Genomic DNA, 25,082 nt, shown 5'->3' on the forward strand with positions numbered 1-25,082 from the left:
ATATAGAAATCCTTAAGTAAGTTAGAAAGGTTTTAACTATATTGTTATTTAGGAAGAGAATTGGGTGGGGGAGTAGAGATGTGAACTTGACCCTAATGACCCCAGTATTGGATACGTATTTACATCAGGTTTTTGAAGAGCTGATGAGTTGTTGAATGAAAGTGGACAATGAGAGGTGGTGTTGCAATGCCCATCGGCGGCACGCACAAGACCGTGATAAGGGCGCTTATAGATACGAAGACTGCGCGCAACAGATGCAAACGTCACGATGCGCTCCTCAGGACTGGGCCTGCTGCTGTTGGCAACACTGTTGGCGTCTGCGCTGGCAGCTGTCTCCTACAGGGGGTGAGTGAATCTGACAGGCGTCCTTCATTTGCCGTTCATAGAAATGGACTTATAGCTTCACACATTTCAACAATGTAATAAATGTTTCATTTCGCTGATGACTGTCAATCTAACTTTCACAGCATCCTCACTCTTCCAGTTTGCTCAACGTTTCTATGAAACTAGCGAACCCGGCAATGCTTCGTAATTGCTAAATATGTAGGGGAATTAGAAATATGCCCTAACTTCCGTCTGCGCCCTCTCTCTGTCCATAATATCCTTCCTCCTATCTCTCTTCCCTTTCTCTCTGTCCATCCTCTTTCCAATCTCCTCCTGACCTTCAGCTTTGTTTATTGATAATTTAGGGAATTGAAGTCGCTTAAAATGAATCGGGGAAATTGTTGCTATCTTGGGTGCATGGTGCTGGATCTGGATATACATGGTGTCCATAAAAGACCCAGTTTCAAAACGCTGTAGAAACGGAACCAATGCTCAGAATGGCGTCAAATTTGAACAGCATATTGTTGACGCAGGAGGAAACGTCATAGAACGGAAAAAAACTAACGAAAATTTGACCATTATATGGCACTGTAAGCGTCAGAATATGCACACAAACAAACGCGCGGCACACGGCTGTTCCTCGGTTTGGGTCCAAGACACCCAGTATGAACTTTCCCCACGAAGGATTGCACACTGCCGATAAAGCTCTTTTATAAGAATGATGATTGTGGGCCAGTAGCCTTGCAGACGTTCGGGACACTCAAGGGTATGAAAAAAGGCATTGGTCCGATGTCTGCTAAGTGTCTGCAGAAAATGACTGCAAAATTCGAAAAGAGAGGCTTTTTCAAATGGTTCAAATGGCTCTAAGGACTATGGGACTTAACTGCTGATGTCATCAGCCCCTAGACTTGGAACTACTTAAACCTAACTAACCTAAGGACATCGCACACATCCATGTCCGAGGCATGATTCGAACCTGCGACGGTAGCACCAGCGCAGTTCCGGACTGAAGCGCCTAGAAACGCTCGGCCACAGCGGCCAGCTGAGGTTTTTTCGATGTGAATTTTGGCGGAGGGAGGGAAGTAGTCCATGCGACGTCCGTTGGAGATGTGGCCACAGTATTGCGGTAGGAGTCGAGCGGTGGTGTTCAAACACGCAGTGCACGGGGAATTGCCTGAATGTTGGACACGCCTGCGAGCAAGGTGCACAAAATCCCACGAAAAATCCGGCATTGCTATCCGTTCAAGAGATAGTCCCTACTGACCTACCAGCACGACAGAAGTTCCCTCTGGGATTTCTTGTTTACATGAATGCCCATGCAGCATTCTGTGGGCAGACGAAGCCCATGTGCATCTCCAGGAACATGCCAATACACATAACTGCATAATATGGGCAACGGAAAATCCGTACAGACATCAGCCGCTACCACTTCATTCTGTAAGGATGTGCGATGCAGGTTGCCGGCATCGTTTATCGTGGGGCCGTATTTTTTCGAGATGAGTCCTGTGGGTCCTGTTACCTTTCCTGTCACTGGTAAACGCTATAGAACTGTTTTGCGTACCAAAGTCATTCCAAACCTTCAACAGTGTGGATGGGTGGGTAGGATCAATTCTACGCAAGATGGCGCTCCTCCGTGTACTGCACAGCCAGTGGTGCGGCTACTGCAGAGGCATTTAGGAAATGCTACTAGAACGATCAGCCGTCATATCCCTACAGCCTGGCCATCCAGATAACCTGATTTTAATCATCGTGACATCTGGTTGTGGGTTCATCTGAAAGATGTTGCGACATTTAGGCGCCGCTTTTTGGCCCTAGGACAATTAAAAAGCGATGTCAATTTGTTTTTAATGCAGTTTTTAGGCTCAGGATGATTAGAAACCGATTTTCCCCTTCTGATGTGGTACGGCCTTCTCGCGGTGGATGGGCTTACCTAACTAACAGTGCCACAACTGTCGACTACCGAATTTCTGCATTGATGCACACTGAACAGTACGGATGGTGTATCGTGCAACTCAAACCATAGCAGTCGTATTGCGATTTATCTGTCATTTGTAGCCGGCCGTTGTGGCCGAGAGGTTCTAGGCGCTTCAATCGGAACCGCGCTGCTTCTACGGTTGCAGGTTCGAATCCTGGCTCGGGTATGGATGTGTGATGTCCTTACGTTAGTTCGGTTTAAGTAGTTTTTAGTCTAGGGGATTGATAACCTCAGATGTTAAGTCCCAGTGCTCAGAGCTTTTTTTTTTTTTTTGTCATTTGTAGCTGATCTCATCTACGTGAAGACGCCGCCTACTACGCGTAAAATTGGTAGAATTTTCGTCAATTTTTTTTTTCTTCCTGACGTTTCCCCCTATGTCAATAACATGCTGTTCAAATTTCATTCTGAGTAGTGGTTCTTTTCCTACAGCGTTTTGAATTGTGGCTTATGTCTGTCTGAGCGTCTATTTGAGTATCGCGTAAAAATTTGAAGTAAATCGGTGAAGAAATTCTCTAGACTTTGCTAACAATGTGTCCCCCTTACACATATAATACACTAGCGCAGAAAAGAGTGCCTTATAGCTATGTGTCCATGCCAGTATCACACAGTGTATGGCGTTGTGCTTAATGTATGAACTCTGTGTCGTACAATGGTATAGTTTTGTAGGTACATTCAGCGACATATCTGGATAATATCTGAAAAATTGTGTTGTGAATGGAGTTAGTAGCAACAAAGTAATAAATTTAACCTTCATGCACAATGCAGCAGTTTTAAATGCATCCCATATGTCCTGAACTATAAGTAGTACAATGAGACAATATTCTAGATAGATTCAGGGGCATATGTGGATACTGTCTGCGAAATTTAATGGGAATAGCATTCGTAACAAAGAAGTAATTAATTCAAATGTCATTCATGATACGGCAGTTTTTCACGCTTCTCATTGTTTATTACGTCATATCTTCTGAACTACGTGTCGTATAGTGATGTAATTTGGTACTCACATTAAGTGGTACATGTGCATACTGTCTGTAAAATGTGTCGTGAATACAGTTAGTAGTAAAGAAGTAATAAAAGATGTTACGAATCATAACGTCATGCCTCATCCGGTAATTTTACTGCATGTACAGCAGAAAAGTTGTTAGCGATAAACATTTTTCTTTTGATCATTTTGTGGGAGTAGTCGGCGAGAGAACATTTCGTGAATGTTTCAAAGTCATGCAAAATTTGTTGCAAGGCGCTAATTTATTTCATGTATGAATAAAGTCTGGGAATTCATGCGTCACGGGCTTCGCTTCTTTTTCACCCCCGTCCCCATCCACTTGACATATAGGTGGTTCAGACTCTTACGGTGATTGTTGTCTGATATTACAGTATACTATATATATATATATATATATATATATATATATATATATATATATATATATATATATATATATATATATATACATATATATTAGAAGTAAATCACTAAGGAAAATTTCGAGAATTTGGATAACAACATTAAATAACTTCTTATATTTATACAGTGATGTATATATACACACTATGTAAATTAAAAATATGTATTCTGTCATTTCGAGATGTTTACTAATAACATTTTCTCTTCATACATATTTAAAAAAATTATGTAGCTTATGTCGGTTCGGACGTATATTAGAGTGTCATTTAAAAACCTGAAGTAAACGGATTAAGAACTCTTCGAGATTTTTGGTAATAAAGTTAAAAAAAAGAATTGTTTTTATATAGTATTATAGCTATGTTCACTACTACCAGTGAGATAATGAAAATTGGTTACAAAAATTCACACATTGTAATAAAACACAGTTAGAAACCAGTTAGAAGAAGTACTTACTAACGAAAGTTTGAGACATGGGTTGGATTATTACCTACTCACTTACTTTGAACTCACTGTTCATAAATGCAGATGTAAAAGTTGATAACGAAATTGTTTTAGATAATTCAGTTTTAGAACAAGTCTATCTCAAATCTCTTATTTAGCTTGTGCTGTAAGTTTTGTTTTTGACTCTGGTATTGAAAATAAAATACATAAATTTCAAACTGCCCATGGCAGAATTTTCAGAACACAAAAGGAGGCCATCACGAAAGTCTATAAAATGATGGTGGTTCCTGTGTTATTCTATGGAAGCGTAAACTGGGTTTCCACAAAAACAAGAAATTAAATTCAAACAGTAGAGATGAGGTTTTTAAGAAGAACGAAGCGCTGTACAAGAATAGATGCGGTTAGAACTGAAGATATTAGAACGGAATGAAATATTTTCAACATGAGTAAAAAAATTCGAAAGTATAGTGAAAATCGGAGAATACCAGGTCACGGTATTCCTCAGAAGATCCCAAACTACAAGTCAAACGGGAAAATAGATATTGAAAAACTGCAGAAAATATAGGAAAGATTTTGGTTGTGAGTTCAGAACAGGAAATAGGATAATCCTCGAAAGGAAGGTGATGAAGATGATGATCATGATGACGAAGCTGTGGTAGGAGGGTGACTCAGACAGCGCCCCTTCCCGTTAAGCTTTAACAGGGTGTAAGTTGGGTAACTGTAGTTGCACACATATTTCTCAATGAAAACAAAAATTGTGGTCGTTCATTATTACTTATTTGTTTCGTGAAGCAGTTTTCCATTTACAAGGCTGTCGCCAGACGCTAACGACTATACCGTTGTCAGATAGCAACCTGTTGAAGAACATTTATAGAGATATTACTTATGAATGGTCTGTCGCAAAACCCATAGGCCAAAAGTCATCTTTGCTGCACGGAGTGAGTTCTCTTTAAATTATAAGTTCAAAAGGCTTTTCAACTAAATCAAAAGTTCTAACAAGGAAATTACCTACAAATCACAGGTAATGCATAAATTGGGGCATAATATAAATATAACTACCGAAATGATGTGCAACTGGTAAATCAGAAAATATCAAAGAATTTAGAATGTCTTGAAAACATCAGTAAAGTAAATTCAAAACATAGTAGGTAATATAGACGAATGTGGGAAACCTAGCGAAACGAGAGGATGAGGTGAAGTTCAAGAGCGGGGAAGTCATAACCTGAGTTTGATCCTTTAATGTTAAGTATTGGCTGCCAGATGTTTACGGATATTAAGTCAACTTCCGGCCTTTATGTACCTGTCGTCTGCGCGCCTTATATCTGTGACGTTTACCCCGCACGTGTAGATATCTGCAACCTCCAGTTACATTCTTGTTTATGTGATACAGCTAGCGCCAGCTTGTTCTTTGGGGACGATTGTCAGCTATTGTTTGGAAACCAAAATCCTATTCAAAAAATGAATCAGTTTTTAGAGGTTCAAATGGTTCAAATGGCTCTGAGCACTATGGGTCTTAACTTCTGAGGTCATCAGTCCCCTAGAACTTACAACTAGTTAAACCTAACTAACCTAAGGACATCACACACATCCATGCCCAAGTCAGGATTTGAACCTGCGACCGTAGCGGTCGCGCGGCTACAGATTGTAGCGCCTAGAACCGATCGGCCACTCAGGCCGGCAGTTTTTAGAGGTTCACAATGAATACTGTCATTCATAAATTCATAATTTTTCCGACGAGCAGTGTCGACAGAACTTATCGACACACACAACTGCTCTAGATAGTTCGCTTCTTTACGGCAAATTAAAAGGGGGCTTCACTGGAGCCTTTTTTTTTAAATGAAAAATTTGTAAGTTAGCTGTTTGTTAAAAACGTACGTCCTTTCTTTAACGCCACCCCTTCCTTCAATTTTTATCAAATAGGTCTATCGTTTTTTTTGTTTTTTTTGTTTTTATTATTCCCGCTACGTATTGTGGCATTGACGACTACTGTTAAATATATTGCACTAGCCTTGGCAATATTCTTGGCCCTGTATAATCTGAAAGAGGTAGTATCTAATACGCAGTCACGACTGATATAATAGTAACTGATGAAAAATGATCGTTTCCCAAGAACCATTGAGCGATAGTTGCTGGATCATACTACGATAAATCATTTGGATTTTTTCTATCACTTCTTTAATGACATACGCCGAGTCCAATGCGTCCTTGTATTGATTAAAATCGTTAAGCTGTCATCAACTCTGAATTCTTTATGGAAAGGTGAACAACTTATAACTTTTTACTTCTGAAATGTCTAATCAGAGTTGGGTTGGCAAATAATTTTTAAAGTGCGTATGCCTGCCCTAGCGTTGTATTTCCTTTAGAGATATCACAGCGTAGTCGACTGCACGAAAATGAATGCTTCTACTATTTCACGGAAAAAAACTTACAAAATCTTTCAATTATGTTTCTAAACTTCTTTTGTATCTTCTGATGATGTTGACTGAATGTTTTTGTTTGACCTTCTTACAAGTTAAATCTTTGCCGCATTCGAAGAAACATTTTGACATTAAAACTGCGTTAGTGGTAAGAACTACAACGGTTTTACGACTACAAAAATGACCTTGCGATGCTGGACCACTTTTTTTTTCTAATCTAACTCAGTACACTGGTTGGTTCGGCGCTGATTCCTAGGAAAACCTGATAAATCTACTAATTCTCTAGTATTAGAAACTAATGCTTCCTGTTAGAGAAAATGAAACTTAAATCAGTGCTAATCCTACATGGCTGCGCGACTTCCACACTATCACTTTCCACGAGGTTTTGTACATTTACTCAAACGCCTATGAGACGTTTGAAAGTCAAAGCACGCTTACCGCATATTAACACAAAGTTGAGAATATAATACACAGTGCTTGATATGCTGGTTCAGGCTTAACTCTCTCCAAAAATCTTACATACACCCTCAAACTGACAAAGGAACAGCACTTTTATTAGTTGTAATACTAATAGCCTTCAAATTAAGTGCCAGCTCGGCACCGACATCCGACAGCACCTATGGTCCGCGTTCCCATTTGTTAATGACTCTGGCATCGCTACGTCTCTCTCAAATGGCGTAATACACATACAACCTAATATTATAATCACAGTGAAGTACATTACAAAGTAAATATTTGTCCTTTAGTCAACTCTTCATTAAAAAAATATTTAATGAGCAGCTCGAAAATATGGTACCCACTGAAATCAGTAGACCAAAGCAGTATCTCACATCTTCTCATACCAAGTCAATGAGAAACAAAAGTTTTAAATAATAAGACATTTAAATATTAAAAGTGAAATCAGTAGCTATTGCACCGCCTCAACGCTATTCTCGTTTCCTCCTCTCCCCAGTGGGCAGTCTGCTCTTGGCAGTGGTGAAGCACAGATGTCTTGCTTGTCTCCCATCATCGGAGCTGTGCAGAGGGAGTTGTTCACTTCCCAGCTGTTGTGTGACATTAGAAACAAGTTCTAAATATCATGCACTCCTACAGACAGGCCATATTCAAAATCACTTTTTAGAATGATCATATATGCATATGAGGTTGAAAGATTCCTATGAGACAGTCTTGACATCGTGGGCATCCACTTTTCAATTCCAGCCAGCTTCATTTGTATCAAGATGGTAAATTCTGAGGCTTGCACAACTGTGGTGAACAAATTTGCTAAGTCGCTTAAGTTCAAACACTCCAGTGGTCACATTGGGTGTTACAGTGGACCACATGAGCCTGGGCTTGTGTACCATTATAGTTTAAGACTTCCCTCTGAGGTACCAGCCAATGTCATAATTGTGGTCTTTCAACAGTAAGGAAATGTGATCAGCCATGTGGCTCAGAAATGACAGATGTTTGGGCCTTATGAGGAGTATGATGGTGTATGCCAAATAAAAATTGTACTGATAAAACACATACTGCTATACTGTCGTGCTATGCTGTAGTAATGTACGATGGCCAACCATGCATATTTTTTGGCTGTGGACAGGAAGGTCATGTCAGGTCGTATATTCAATGCCGACTGATGCAAAAGCTGGTAGGAGAATTTTAGCCAGCAGAGGTGAGGGTGATTCTCCCCTCGCCTATGTCAAAGCAAAACGGACATCCCTCATGGACAGAGAAACCACTGATCAACTGCGGTTCTGACATCCTGTGAATCAAGGACACGACCAAGGTCACCCCACCTCCTCAGGCGACGACAACCTTGCAACATCCTCAACCATCATAACTGGGCGAACCACAAGGAAACATGGACGTCAACAACAGGGTCGTGCCGAAACCGGCCTTCCTTAGTGAGGGAGCAACGGCGTCTGATCAGCTTCCAAACTCTGACATAGAAACTTACGTCCGCAAGTAACGATCGCATCATAAACACAATGAACGATGGCCTGCATCTTCTGACAAGTGAGCAGACAACATTGAATGTGGCGCTCTAACAGACGACACGGAGGAAGGTAGGGGGTGATACCCAGTGTGCCACTACTGTTCTGGCGCCCAAGTAAGTGGCAGTGAGTCAATGGAGTTTTGATGACGATATTCCATCTATCGTCGTCCATGACAGCACCACCTGACGTGGAGACAAGGCGAAAAACTTTTCAGCTGGTAGCGAACAACTTCCTCACTCTCAGAAGGCGCAATAAATTCTCCATGCGCAAGAAATGTTTAATGCTGCAGACGTAGCATCGCTCTCTTGCAAGAGGTGTATATAGCCAGCCTTCCCCATCTCTTAGGTTACACAGCTAATGTCGCCCATGCTTCGCCCACTGGTAGCAGCATCACCGTCTTATTTAAAGAGAGCTTGGTAGAAGATGACGTGTGATATCTCCTCAACGCATGGGTCATGGCTGCCACAGTGAACTGAGTCCGAATCATCAATATCTATGCCCCTTTTGGTACAGAGCGACAGCAAGAACGTTTCGGTTTTTTGTCAAAGGCATCGCGCTGCTCTGTCAGTGTCAACTAGACGACATGGTGGTTTGGAGAGACTTCAGTTGCACACAAGTACCTTCAGACCAGCTCTCGCGCCACTCCCTGTACAGTGAGTTTGACATCCATGATCTTCAAGTGGTGGGCATCTGGCGCCACATCCATGGCGACAGACACAGCTATACTTTTTTGACCAGTCACTCCTCCAGCCGACTCGAATGGATTTATGTCACATGCTCGTTACAGACAGCGATATGCAAAGCGAACGTATGGCCAACACTTTTTTCGGATCACTTGGCCTTCATTTGTGCCATAACCCTCAGTTCACTCTTGGGGTGGTGACGCACAAGCCCATGGAAGCTAAATATTGCCCACTTGATCTCCGCAATCAGTCGATAAGCTGGGGAAGGTACATGAAATAAGTGTGTTCACTGCCATGGTCTGTACCACTCGGCCTTAAGATGGTAGATTGATTGCACGAAACTGGTCCTCAGAAGAATCTTCATAACATGCAGTAGAGAAGCAGCTGCATGGCACAAGCACACAATGGACATTTACTTTACACCCTTAGGGAGTGTTTCGATCAGCTGCATCCACCGGACATACTGGCCACAGCAAAGATCATTTCTATCAAGCGCCTCCATTTAGGAGGAGCTGTAGTACACATGCGTGCACAAGACAGCCTGCCCGTGGAACAACTTTCAGTGTATCACATATTAGCGAAGTGCAAAAGGCAGCGATAATCTCTGGTCTACATTGCCGACACAAAGGAATGTAGATGTCTCAACAAATAACAATTTTGCTCAACTGTATTCAGTGCAGCATGCGGATCCAGCAGTCATTGTGGACGTATCAGGGTTGACCCACAGCCCTGTACTACAGAAATTAGAAGTGGACTTGTCAGGGGACGTGACTGAAGACGAGGTATCCGATATCATTGACAGAGGAGCGGCTAACAAGACCCTGGGACTAAATGGAGTGCATTTTCATGTTTTATCAGGTCTTCAATCAGTTTTTGGTATCGTGTTGAACAGAGACAGGCTGTGAACTGATGTTTCCAGATCTCCCACTTCCCATAACGTTCTTAGAAGGATTGATAGTACCTGTTCATAAACCAAATGGTGGCTACCGCATCCATGATTACCAACCTTGACACCGCTGGATAGTGGCATGACAGTATTCACCAGATTGATGGCTATGCATTTCAGGGGTATGATACAGTACGTACTTTTGCAGGATCAATCATATGCACAATTCGGAGCTGATATAGGGACACGATAACCTGGCGAAGCTAAGGCATTTACCTGATGAACTGCCATCCATCGACTTTAGTTAAGCAGTTGATCAAGTTTACCACTCATTGTTGACTGCAGTTCTCTGGAGCATGTGATACCAGAGCCGTTTCAAGGGTGCTTGTTAATAGTCATTTAAAGGCACCCAACCAGGTGCACCAGTGCGCCGAAGCTGCCCATCACATATGATATACTTGTTGGCCATAGAACCTTTGTTACGTGGCCTACGCCATAGATCAACTGGGATGATGCATGGTACCACCACCTTCAGATGCACTGCTTGTGCGGTAGGCTTGATGCCTACATGGCAGTGACAATAAGAGAATCACCATGGAATGTGTCAAGACCTCTGGGGCAGCAATGCGTACAGGGATGGGACTGCCACCTGACGGAGTCAGCGACAGTTCAGCGACCAGATGAGATGATTGGGTTTTCACTTCATGGCTGATAAGTGCTGTACAACGACCCATAATTATAGGCAACTCCTTCACCAAACTAGAGCAGGCATAGCAGATCACCACCTGCAGACTCTGAAGATCTTCCAGAGGACACAGTATGCCAATGGTTATCCAGCGCTGCACAACCTGCAAGTCGCACAGGCTCTTCCATTATGAACCCAGTGGCCCACAACGTTATGGAGACTCAGGTCAGGAATATTCTTCAAAGTTTGATAGATCAGTTGTCCTGTTTGTTAGTTCGCATTTACAGTTATGGCATCGCTGCTCCAGCAGCCTCACGAGCTTGCTGCTGGAGGCACTAGCGAAAGCCTCCTTGGAGTCAGTCCACAGTGTTGTTGCAAAACATTCCAGAACCATTTTTCTACCTTGGGCGCTTCTGACTGGAACTCACACATGTGATGCTTTTCTGACTCCACCCTTGGCGACGGCGAAGAAGCTCTCCTGTGCCCTGCAAGAGACATGGCAATAGAATGCGGAGGAAACGAAATGCTCTAGCACACAAAGGCGTTTCTCGTGGTGGACAGTCCACACAGGCATGCTCGACTCTGACGTCTGACCCACTTGGTACGTGACAGTCAGTAGTAAACACATCACACAGCTATGTCTGTCTGAAATCTGCAGTGTGGAGTCCCTCTATTGCATGCAATGTAATGTGACTGACATGGGCGAACACCTCGTTAGCCGCAGAGAGGCCGCAGTGGCCGTGTACTTCATCAAAGAAATGTTGGCTTTTCTATTGCAGATATCTACGGCGCTCATCACAGCCCGAACTCTTCTTCTCTTTCTTCTTCTTCTTCTTCTCCTTCAGGGATGGCCCAAAAGATGTACTTGACGTTTGGAACTTCATGCAGGAACAGCATTGCACGATAGGAAGGAACACCAGATATAGACAATTTCTTATAACTCTGGAGTGCACTACACAATCCGCTACACAGCTGGAGCATCAATGCCGATGGATGATGAGCATGTTGCAACGCAGATGACTTTAGAACGAAGAACACTGACTGAACAAAAGATACAAGGAGATAAACTAGGACCCTAGGTGCAACTACTAGTGGAGTGAATGTTTAGTTTTCTTGCAATCGGAGGGCGGAGGATCCTATTCTTTTCTTTTCTTTTCTTTTCTTCATGGCATGATGTGACGTTGTATACATCGACTGGTTAAAAAAAAGTCCTGCTTCTGGATAGCGTTCCCTTTGCTCTTTTTCTTCCCGATCCCTCCTTTCCCACCTTCTTCCTTTTGGTGCGAAGAGGACAACGTGACCAGGAGTAGCAGGACGACCCCTGCCCCCTCTGCCTGCTCTGACCCAACCCCTAAAAGAAGGGGGTGCTTTGTTTGACAGCAAATGTGATTTTCTTTGAATCATTACTAAAAGTAAGAAGAGTATTGTACATGGAGAGGTGTCACTATAGGTTCAGAAGTAGTGTGAAACGTAAAAACGCAAACTCTCGGAAAAAAAAAAAATTGCTACTGAGAGTACTACAGAGTGTTTAACGAATACTTCGACATACTTCTACACAGATGTTTGATTTTGTCGTAGTTCCGATTCCTCTGAACGGAAAAAAAACTACACAGAAGAAGGAATGGGTTTCCGTAAATGTGAAATTATTTTCAGTGATCAGAAATTCGCTCAACCTTATTGTGAGTGTAATGAGTTAATAGAATTTCTTATGGAATCGATGTGCATTGTGACATACAATGGACGTCATGTCGTTACACACAAACATGTAAATCAATAAATGCCACACATATTTAAGTTAATGAAAGCGCGCTAGGTTGATTTACGGTATTAGGTGTTTGGTTTCATTCAGGCAGCCTTAAACCCAGTTAATATATCTGAAAAAGTTTAATGTTTTTACATGTCAAGACTGAAATCAATTTGGAAGATAAAGTCAATTGTACTGTTAGTGGGTACCAGTTCTAAGCACACAGAACATACTGAACTGTTAGAAACGTCTCTCATAGCTCGAAAAAAGCGAAACGATTAACTAGAGAACTGAATGGTCTGTTGCCAGAATGGTCTGCTCCAACATGTAGTTAAATATGAAAAAAATCTTTTTTTCACAAACTGTTTTGGTAAAGAATGTTATATTATTACATACTTGAAGTTGCATATGTCCACCAAGCATTGCCGTGAAACGCAAGATACAATAAATTGATAACTATTTCTTTACTTTTACCAACAATAAATTCATTTTTATAGTGAGTCAATGTTGCAAATGGACAAGGCGGAACGTAATCGTTGAAGCGTCTGAAATTTTTTGAAACTTTGAAATTTCGTCAATGTATACATTGTAGTCTGCGCTGCTCGGTACTGTAACACTTCCATGAAACTAATAATAATTTGATCAAGAGTAAGAACTAGAGACAGGAACTCATCATCATCAATACACTTAACCATTGTTAAATCGTTTCTTAGCAACACGAACTGTAAATTTACCTCCTCCTTACATCTACAGGATGCTCACCTTCATGCTTTCTAATGTTTCAGTATTCCAACATGTATCAACGATTGACATAGAGGATATTATTAGCTGCAAATTGTGAGGCCATCAAATAAAGCTGAAATCAAGAAATTGTAACACACTGCGTACATCTTAGCAACATGGAGATCAAAATAAATAATTTAAAATGTCATTCTTTTATCAGAATTGGAATTCACAATCAGCTTTCTTCAGATCTGGGATAACTGACACTGAGATTCTTACTATCTCAAAAACAGTGGCTTCCCATACATAGTTGCGGATGACAGGTGGAATTTACCACTTATTACAAATTAGACACTTAATACTTGATGATGTTATGAGATGTGCGAACACCCCCGCCCCCACCCTCGCAACCCCTCCCCACCTGACACAAGAATTTTTTTTCCATATGTGATATCTTTCCCTACCATTCAGCTTCGCTCCTTTTCTTTCCTATTGGTTGAAAGAATTTTTCAGAATTGCTGCTTAAATTTCTGCTACATAATACTATAAAATCCGTCATGAGTGATGATAATAGTTTCTCATGACATGTTGCCGATCAACTTGTTTGATCGAATGCAGATTACATCTGAAATGCAATGCAATTTTTAGACAGAAATGAGATAATGCCCTTATATATGACAATTAGGTATCCAGTCTTCTGAATGAAGACTGCAACAACAACATTACTAAGGAACTAATATTGAAAGCCAAACTGATTCTCTCACATTGTTTGATTTTGGAAACGAAATAAATCACTCCAAAACTCATTTCTGTTGCTATGTCAGACAGTGTGATTTTGACTCACGACACGTTTTCAGTAAACGCATCACAATAATCACTTAGATAGTAAGCAGATGACAGCAACACTAAGTCAGCAGAAATATTCGTTGATGTAATGTTACTTACGATAAACATGCACCAAAGTCATCAAAAATAGACTGTTAACTAACAAATGCATCACTGAAGCTGTAGTGAAAACTTTTGAAAAAGAGAATAATTAATAATATAATAAATTTTGAAAAATAAGGACGTTTCAAACGGAAATAAATGAGTCTTAACCAAAACTATGACCAATATGTTCTAATTGAAATACATCTCTACGTTTGAGATTAACTCTTACAATCCAATGAAAAAATAGTTTCAGCCGCTAGGTGCACGTAACATTACCAGTTAACATTGATTGGAGGAATTAACGTATGTAAGTATGTCGTACGTAGGCTATGTCCTATTAACGACAGGTCTCTGCCGATTTCTTGTATTTACTATGAAGAAGCAAAGCCCCCCTATCAGGTGTCAGGTGGAACAGCGAAAAAAATGTGTGCCTGAGCGCTCTTGAAACAAAGAAAACTATTTATTCTTATGAAACTGAATTTAGAAATGCTGGTAAGTCGCTTAAGTAACACAGATCCAGATACTATTGAATCCTTTAATGTGCTCATGTCGCGTTTCTGGAGTAGCCCATTATCAGATGACCATTTCAGATCATTAAAAGCATAGACAGGGACTTGGATAATGTCCACCCAATCATCTTAAATGGTCATCTGATGATAGGTTAAGCCCGAAACGTGTCATGAGCACATTAAAGGATTCAGTACCATCTGGATCTGTATTACTTATGTTATTAACCAGCACCTTAAAATTCACTTTCGTAGTTACTATTATTACGGTCGCACACTTCTACCAGGACTTCAGGTCAGATTTACATTTCTTTTTATTGTGAAATGCTTAACTATTTCACAAATTTTTAATGTTTCTGAGACTCTTGAGTGTGTTGACAGCACATGACTGGAGTGATCTACATGTAAATAGCAACGAAGGCACCTACCTGTTGGTCTTGGCAGGTGCTTCATGAGGAATCGAGAAGTCGGGAAGACATCTGCGTTCACTGAGTTACTTCTACGTTTGTCGATGACACTCCACACAAAATAACGTACTGCGTTCTCCCTATCAAGAAATCCTGAGTCCAGCCACAAATTTCGTTTGATTCCACATATGATTGTATACACATTAATGGGTGTTGGTCTGATACTGTGTCAAAGGCTTTCTGGAAGTCAAGAAGTACTACATCTACCTGATTTCCCTGGTCCATAGCTTTCAAATGTCAAGTGAGCAAAGAAAGAATTGGTTTTCGTGTGGCCGATGTGTACGGGATCAATACTCTTTGTCATGTGCGAGGTAATATTCCTCGATGCAGCTCATAACGTTTGAGCTCAGAATATGCTCTCAAATGGCGTAAAATACGGATGTCGGTAACACTGAAAGGTAGTTTTGGAGTCAATTCCGTTGCGCTTCTCCTACAAAGGTAAAAACTTTGCTTTCGCCCAATTATTGGAAACAGTTCTTTGTGGAAGGGATCTACAATGTACTGTGGTTTGGAGAGGATTTAACTCAGCTACAAATTGTGTCTGGCAGGGATTCCAACGGGCTTCACGGTCTCGCTTACTCCTAACTGTTTCAGCTGTTTCTTAACGGAACTGATACTAATATCTAAATTACTCACTTTAGAAGTGGTGCAAGGATGAACTGAGGCAATAATCCTGCATCTTTCTTCATAAAGGTGCATTTGAAAACATAGTTCAGCATACCTGCGTATGCATGCTTCCTTCACTTTCGGTATCTGTTTCTTCTACGAGTTTCTAACTTAGGCGCCAATGACAGCCAGAACAAATGATTACAAATTTTTTTGGATTTGCTGAGACGTTTTCGATAAGATTCTGCTCTGACAGTCGTTGGAGGCTTCACGTATTCCCATTTCGATAAACGATTTTCATGTAGCATTTACATATATTTGTAGGTTTGTTTTACTTCCATTGTCCTTGTATACCTGTATACTACGATGGTCCCTCCCAATCTAAACTAGATGTCCATGTGGTATATTTGTGTCAAATTACCAGTGCTAATAAATCTTACAACACAGTAGGCACTAAAGCTATGAAAACCTGAACACCTTGCGCAAATCTTTAGAATAAATACAATCTTGGAGGATATGTAGAAAAGTTTTAAGCAGTAAATGATTCACATCAATGGCCAGCACACACAGCGTCAGTCCATCAAGTTCCGAGACTGATTTTATTCCTGGAGTATAAGCGAAGTCAGCGCAGTAATTACGATGGCAGCTTGAACTAACATCCGTAAACAACAGGTGCGCATTCGACCAGCTAGTCGTTTGCAGACAGTAGACACCGTTAAGTAGCTGAAGTGCGTTTGTTGTACGTCAACGTTGTTCATTGTCTCAAAATGCAATGGAGCAACGTCTTTAATTTGTCTAATACTTTTTAGCACGCTTGTCTTTCAGCAACCGTATGCAGGCTGTTACCGTAAGAGCGTGCAAAAATTTAACAGGACATAGAGGATGCTCCACTGAACAATTTGAGGTAGGAAACCTGGTGTTGGCGAAGTCAGCTAAAGGAGGTATTTGGAATAGAATAACATTATTGCGTAATTTTTATTTACATTAGTTTACTGCAGATACCATCATTAACACCATGAAAGTACCATTTGGATTGTATCTTAAAAAAATGTGCTGAAAGGCCGGTCATCAAGCTTATAGAATTACTTTAATAATATGAATATTTATGTATGTGTTTGGAGAGAGAGAGAGAGAGAGATTTTTGATTGAGATTTTTACTTAAAGTTGTAACTGGTACCTGAATTTTGGTTGCTGCCTCCTTGAATGATCAGCTTCTGCACCAGTTGGAGGAAGTTATTGTTCTTTAAGGTTTAAAATACGACTCTGTTAGTTACTTGGCCGTATTGCAGATAGCTCTGAGCCCAAGTTTTCGTAGCTCATCATACCTAAGGGACCACTGTTGTAAGAAAATAAGATCAAACAGCAATCTGCTTTTCGTGAGAAAAAGAGTTTGCTTGGAACACAAACTTCCTTCAAACTACGCGTCCTCTTTCCACAAGATACAGATTAACAGTTCTCTTTTTTTATTAATCAATTGTCTTTTTTATTTTAGAGTCCATACTCAAAGATTCACAACTACTATCGTTGCAGGGATTGCGCACTAAAGAGTTTGTTGCTGTCCAGCTGCGCTTCACTTCACTTCAAGTACTTTTTGAATCAAATTTACATTTACGGTATTTACATACATTACTGAGCTTCTCAGAATAAAATCAGACACATATTAGTTTTAAAAAAAGGTGTCAGTGAGTCTCACATAACATTACAAGCTCAATGCAAACAGGAAATCGGCGAGCAAGATTCTGATGCACCCTGACAAATATCGTTAGTGTACTCCGAATCACATCACAGGCAGATAAAATCCTGACAAATAATTCCATCTCCGTATCCACATGTGACTTTAGATATCCGTGTAGGGAATAATCAAAGGCATTCAAGTCAGGTGACCTCGCAGGCCATGGAATAGAGCCTCCCCTTCCAATCCAGCGACCAGGAAGTATTGCACCTGTGCTTCCCCATCGTATTGTGCTGTACGTCTCTGAACAGCATTGAGTAATGAATGAGTCTGTCGTTGATTCATAGCCCGTTCTGTCGTAGGATAGTGTAAATACGATGCAACAAAGCCACCTCATGGACAAGTAAAGTAAACAGAACCGGCATCATGACTTCCTAGTAATCAGGCTCGTCCTCCATGGCTCCTTGCAGGAAATAAAGAATGTACATGTAAATAAACAGCACAGTACGTGTAAACTTGTACGCATGTTAGTTGTAAATAACGTGGAAAACAGATATGACAAAGCGGTGGACAAGTTTACTTCCATATCTCCTTAAGCAGGCTACTCTCGACCCGAGGTTCCCTATCTCAATCTGTTCAGTGGAGCATTCTCTATGTCCTGTTACATTTTTCCACGCTCTTACGAAAAGGGTAAAAATCGTAAAGGGAGACCAAGAGATCAATACACTAAGCAGACTCAGAAGGATGTAGGTTGCAGTAGGTACTGGGAGATGAAGAAGCTTGCACAGGATAGAGTAGCATGGAGAGCTGCATCAAACCAGTCTCAGGACCGAAGATCACAACAACAACTTACGAAAACACCCTGCATACGTTTCAATGGAGAAATAACACAGCCAGCCGGTTGCTAATAGTTGTTTAATACATTTACCTAGGTTTCGACACCTCTAAGAACTTATTCATCGGAATAAAAAAAACTGAGTTAATCGATCACAGACGAACTTAAACGGGTGTCTTACGACGTCCGCCCCGAGCAGATGAAACGAACGAAAGCGAACAAAATGAGATTAAAAAAAAAAGCGTGTTCGCTCAGAGGATTAGCTGCTCTCTCTAATAAAAAAAACTGAGTTAATCGATCAACAACGAACTTAAACGGATGTCTTACGACGTCCGCCCCGAGCAGATGCAACGAACAAAAGCGAACAAAATGAGATTTTAAAAAAGATGGATTGAGCGCCTGCCATGTAAGCAGAAGATCCCGGGTTCGAGTCTCGGTCGGGGCACACATTTTCAACTGACTTATATCAACGCCTGTATGCAGCTAGGTGTATTCATTTCATTGTAAAAGTCGTTATGTTACACTGCGAGAAGGCAATAGTCAAAGCTTAGAGCAGACATGCTCAAATCAACAATTAAAATTTAAAAAACATACTAAAAGCTTATTTATCTGTTTAGAGGAAAAATAATGTGTGCAATGTTTGTCCTGCACACCTTGACTCCCGAACAAAAACAACTCATGGATGCCTGCCGCTACCTAATTTGGAAAACTTCTCCGTGGGTGAAGTGTATTGGTGTTACCAGTTCAAAGCTGCCACAAACGACAAAGAATAGAAAATCACATGAAGGATAGACATTTAGACGATAAAACCGACATTCATGCCAATGCGAGTTGAACAACATCCCAAAGATATATTTTTCTTAGAGATTCACATGGCCAAATGGAAATTCTGCGCATTGTAATCAAGTCAGGGTGGACTATATAGAACACCTGAAACATTAAAACCACAATATTAACGTTTTTACTAATCCAGTCACCAAACTTTTTGGGCTAACGGCAGTACACTATTTTGCGTGACGGGGAAGGTCAGTGTTTAACGCCAAGCTTAGTCAGTACAATCGTCAGATGGGCTGTATATAATTTATTCCAGATGTACACTGCTGGCAAAAATATTGTCCACCCATTTAGAGGATACCAGCTCACCCAAGATGTACTGCTGTAACAGTTTACATGGAGTACATGTAATTATTACATTTACAAATCAGTTGCACAAGTGGTTCAGAGGTACGAAGCATCGACCAATGCAGGCGCTGACTCTGGCATCCAGTCGATCGCACAAGTGGCGAATACTGTCCTAGGATATACTATGCCACGGCTGCTCGACCTGTTATCGTAGTCCTGTGTGAGTTGTTGTTTGACAGGTCGCAGGAGCCACTTCTCGACCCCCTCGACTGGAGACGAGTCCGGAGATGGTGCTGACCAGGGAAGTTTCTGCACGTCTTGCAGAGCACATTGTGTTTCACAGGCAGTGTGTGGGCGAGTATTATCCTGCTGGAACATTGCATCACCTTCCTGTTGCAAGAAAGGAAAAGGAAAGGGTCTCACAACATTCTGCACGTACCGAGTGCTGCTTAGCGTCCCCTCCAGAAACACCAAACGTGAAAAAGAGTTGTAACCTATCGCGCCCCACACCATTAAAATTGGGGTGGGGCCAGTGTGTCTTGGAGTTTACAAGATAGCGCTCATCAGGTCTACGTCGTACGCTCAAACGACCATGACTTGCGTGCAGGCAGAATCTGCTTTCATCGCTGAAGACCACGACGGGCCATTCCATCTTCCAAGTGATCCTCTGACGGCATTAGCCGAGCCGTGCACGTCGATGCTGTGGCGTGAGTGGAAGACGGGCAGAGAAGTGCGTGCCCGGAGACACACTGCTAACAACCGGTTCGTAACAGTTTGTGTTGAGACGTCTAGGCTCACAAGCCTTCTTATCTGAGACGTGGTAGCTGTACGATCTGCCACAGCTCTCCTTGTAACATGATGATCCTGGCGGGCGGCTGTTCCGCGTAGACATCCAGAACCTCGACTACGGGTGTGAGAACGTTCACGTGACTATTGATACCAGCATCACTGCACCACTGACGTAACACGTCCAACGTGTGTGGCAATTCTCCTAAAGAACAATCCCGCCATTTGGAAGGCCATAATTTTTCTCCTTTAAAACTCTTTCAGTTGGTTGTAGGAAGCAAAGGTGCTTCTCCGTGGCATAGATGTCTGCTTACTTCACACCTTTGCACCACACTGAGGCTGGCATTGGCCGTTCTCTGTGAAGGGGTAGACACACTCTGGTAACTATGCCACTACTGTCTGTTGACGGTTGACGTTGAAACTATTATCAGAACACCTACTATCCCCAGTTGGCATATGTCGTCATCAGGCGTACTAATTTTATTTTTTTTCCTGGAAGTGTACATTTCGTTTGCGGTGCTTCATTCTTCACAAAAGCTATTACATGGCAGTTCCTTCGCAGTCGTCAAGTAATGCATATGTTTAAATAGATATTTGGAAGAACGTAATGAGGCAGTTGTCGTCTTTCTGTGGCAGACACAAAGTCTACCGTCTGGTGCCGACGGAGGAGCAGCTGCAGACGCTGTCTCAGCTGCGGGAGCACCCGGCGCTCGACTTCTGGTCGCGAGCTCACCGTGCCGGCCACCCCGTGGACGTGAGGGTGCCGCCCCACGTGCACGACCACTTCCGAGCATTCCTCGATCGCCAAGGAGTGCTGCACAACGTCCTCATCGATGACCTCGAACAGTAAGTTTCAAATCTCTTTGATAGGCCTCTTTCATTTCACATCACTTCTATACATAGAATACATGCTGAGGGAATTACGTAAGAGGTATACACCGAAAGTAGTAGACGGGTTTTGCTATTTCGGCAGCAAAGTAGCTGGTGGTGACCGAAATCGAGAGGGAACAAAACGCAGACTGACTATTGCAAGGAAAGCATTTCTCGAAAAGAGGTATTTGTTGACATCGAATATAAATTTAAGTGTTGAGAAGCATTTTCTGAAGATATTTGTCTCCAAGGTAGGCCTATATGGAAATGAAACAGAGACAGTAAACAGATCAGTTGTTCTCAACGGTCAGTGCTAGTCACAGACAGGTGCATCGTCTGGAATGCCCGAGGAAAGTGTGATGTGAAACCTGTTACTTTCTGTGTGTACTGGTGTCCAAAATTAAAGCAACAAACGGAAATTTTCCATGGGTGCCTTTATTTTGCCACAAAATAGTGCAACATAAATAACAGTAGACGAAAATGTTCTTCGGTTTTTTCCAACTTAACAGATTTGCACACAAATTCCGACAACTGGCTAACGTGCTCACTGTGGGGTGTGACCACATCTGGTAAAAATACAGGCCTGGCAACGACTGAGCATGCTGTGAATAAAGTCGTCAATGTCATGTTATAATGCCCACTCTTCCTCCGGAGCTGTTCGCAAGTCTTGGAGGGCGGTTGGTGGATATTGACGTCTCCCTAGTGCATCCCAGACATTCTCTGTGGGATTCAAATAGGGGAGCGAGCAGATCACGCCATGCATGCGAAATCTTCTATTTCCAAGAAAACAACAAGCACTCGTGCTCTATGAGGTCGAGCATTACCGTCCATCAGTACGAAGTCTGTACACACACTACATCGCAACAACCGTACATGAGGTACCGAGATCTCGTAACATTACCTATTAGCTATTGTGATTGGATTCAGGATTTCCTAGAAGAAAGAACACAACATGTCATTCTTAACGGTTCAAAATCTGCAGATGTAGAGGTAATTTCGGGAGTACCGCAGGGAAGCGTGATAGGACCTTTATTGTTTACAATATACATAAATGACTTAGTTGACAACATCGGTAGCTCCGTGAGGCTATTTTCAGATGACACGGTTGTCTACAAGAAAGTAGCAACATCAGAAGACTCGTACGTACTCCAGGAGGACCTGCAGAGGATTAATGCATGGTGCGAGAGCTGGCAGCTTTCCCTAAACGTAGATAAATGTAATATAATGCGCATACATAGGGGCAGAAATCCATTCCAGTACGATTATGCCATAGGTGGTAAATCATTGGAAGCGGTAACGACCGTAAAATACTTAGGAGTTACTATCCGGAGCGATCTGAAGTGGAATGATCACATAAAACAAATAGTGGGAAAAGCAGGCGCCAGGTTGAGATTCATAGGAAGAATTCTAAGAAAATGTGACTCATCGACGAAAGAAGTAGCTTACAAAACGCTTGTTCGTCCGATTCTTGAGTATTGCTCATCAGTATGGGACCCTTACCAGGTTGGATTAATAGAAGAGATAGACATGATCCAGCGAAAAGCAGCGCGATTCGTCATGGGGACATTTAGTCAGCGCGAGAGCGTTACGGAGATGCTGAACAAGCTCCAGTGGCGGACACTTCAAGAAAGGCGTTACGCAATACGGAGAGGTTTATTATCGAAATTACGAGAGAGCACATTCCGGGAAGAGATGGGCAACATATTACTACCGCCCACATATATCTCGCGTAATGATCACAACGAAAAGATCCGAGAAATTAGAGCAAATACGGAGACTTACAAGCAGTCGTTCTTCCCACGCACAATTCGTGAATGGAACAGGGAAGGGGGGATCAGATAGTGGTACAATAAGTACCCTCCGCCACACACCGTAAGGTGGCTCGCGGAGTATAGATGTAGAAACCTTGCCGATTCACCCCTACAATATCATGAAGGGTGTAGTCAACATAATCCTTGCTCACACAATTAGCGATCCTCCTCGATATCGGTCTCTTTCAGAATGTTCGGGTCTCGAAATCATGTTCCACTTTCTCTTCAGATGCGAATCCGTCGAGAACGCAGATCATATCGGGAGTCATCTGTGAAAAGAACATTGGCCCACTGTTCGATTGTCCAGATGGCATGTTGACGGCTCCATTTGATGTTCCCTGCTGTGAAGATGCCTCAGCGATACACACATACAGCAGGTCTCCGACAATGGACGTTCCTCTGTCGATGCCTTCTCTACATTGTTTGCTACGATGTGGATGCTGCCAGGTCAAATTCCAGTTGCTGCGCAGTACTAAGGCGGTATTCGTGCCCTTACAACCAACTAACGGTCCTCTCCTTCTGCCCTCCTCTTCGGGATACAGTTTAGGTCTCTATAAACTGTCGCCAGATCCGAGAAACAACAGAACGATTCACGTTAAGCCATCGGGCCACATGAGTTTGCGACTGTCGTCTTTCCATTCTTGCTATGGCCCTCCTCGCAGAGAATCTGGTAGGTGTCTTCTCTGTGACATACTGCACCGTCTGTGACTATGTACACAGCGATTGTGGAAGTGGGGCTACCCGGTAAACACTAGTCCGTTTGATAGGTGCCCTGACTTCATCGTTGGCGTGGTTTTCCTTTGAAGGAAATGGCATCTTCGGTGCACAACTCGAACATATGGACATCTGTTGACAGTTTGTATGATTATATTGTGAATTAGACACAGGACGGGGAAACAGCGGTCTGTTGCATTAATTTTGGACACCGGTATAGTTGGTGTGACGAATGCCAGCGTGGTCTAAATGTGAAAAACGTAAATTAATGCAGATCAGTGGGAATATCGATTCTGTAAAGTTTGAATGCAACATTAATAATGTGTTGCTTGACACAGACACGTCGATTAAATCTCTAGAGGTTGCAAAACGCTGTCACATAGAACGACCACGTAAGGACGTTGGTAGGGAAAGTGAGTGACAGACTTTGGTTCATTGGGAGAGCTTTAGGAAAATGTAGCTCGTCTATGAAGGACACGGTGTACTGAACGCCAGTGCGACTCGTTCTTGAGTACTGATCGGGTATTTGGGATCCAATTTGAATTAAAGGAAAACGTCGAAGCAGTTCAAAAACGTGTTGCTATGTATGTTACCGGCAGGTTCGACCAGCACGCAAGTGTTGCGGAGATGTTTCGGGAACTCAAATGGGATTCCCTGGAGGGAAGACGACGTTCTTTCCGAGGAACACTATTGAGAAAATTCAGAGAACCGATATTTGAGGCTGACTGCAGACCGATTCTACCAGAGCCAATATACATTTCGCGTAAGGTACACGAAGACAATATGAGAAAAATTACGACTCAAACAGAGGCACATAGATAGTCGTTTTTCACTTGTTCTATTTATGAGTGGAACAGGAAAGGATATGACTGGTAGTGGTACAATGTACCCTCCGCCACGCACCACGGTGTGGTTTGCGGAGCGAAAATGTAGATGCAAATGCAGACAAAAGGTGAACAGAAACTGTTTTGTGTGGTGCTCTAGAAGAGTGCTGAATATCAGGTGGGTATCTCGAGTAACTAATAAAGATGTACTGAGTTAAAATGAGGTAAAATAAAATTTATGGAAAACTTTAACTAAAGGTAGGGATTCATTAAGAGGACACATCTTGATTTATCAGGAGTTAACCTGGTAATGCAGGGAAGTATGCGGGTGTGATGGAGATATTCACAGACACTATAAAATACTTTATCATTTTTTTTAAAAAATTGTTGATATGCTTAATGTATACAATTTTGTTGTATACAGATCATTTTCGAGTCTCTACAACGTCACTGAGTCCAATCGTCGTGTTCAATAACTTGGTGCCCATGATGATTTCTAAAGCAACAAAGGAAAACTGAGAAACAATATTAATTCATGGCGAATAAGTTTTATGTATGAAAGAAGGTAAACGATGTGCAATCATGATATGTGGCCACTAATACTAACAATAGTTAAGCGGTATTGTTAATGTTTATGACCTAATTCGTTAATACGTTCCGAAACAAGCAATTAGAACACT

The 25,082-nt window shown here is 41.9% G+C and overlaps 1 protein-coding gene across 1 annotated transcript in view; it reads left to right on the top strand.

The window, feature by feature from the left end:
• Window positions 1–268: 268 nt before the first annotated feature.
• The window catches only part of LOC126482102 (carboxypeptidase A1-like), a 68,468-nt gene continuing 43,654 nt past the window's right edge, over window positions 269–25,082 (top strand). Inside the window, exons 1-2 of the mRNA XM_050106077.1 lie at window positions 269–345; window positions 20,820–21,029. Of these exons, the coding sequence (XP_049962034.1) occupies window positions 269–345; window positions 20,820–21,029 (287 nt within the window). The remainder of the gene's footprint in view (window positions 346–20,819; window positions 21,030–25,082) is intronic.

The sequence above is a fragment of the Schistocerca serialis genome, chromosome 5 (genome assembly GCF_023864345.2).
Source record: "Schistocerca serialis cubense isolate TAMUIC-IGC-003099 chromosome 5, iqSchSeri2.2, whole genome shotgun sequence".
Lineage (NCBI taxonomy): Eukaryota > Metazoa > Arthropoda > Insecta > Orthoptera > Acrididae > Schistocerca > Schistocerca serialis.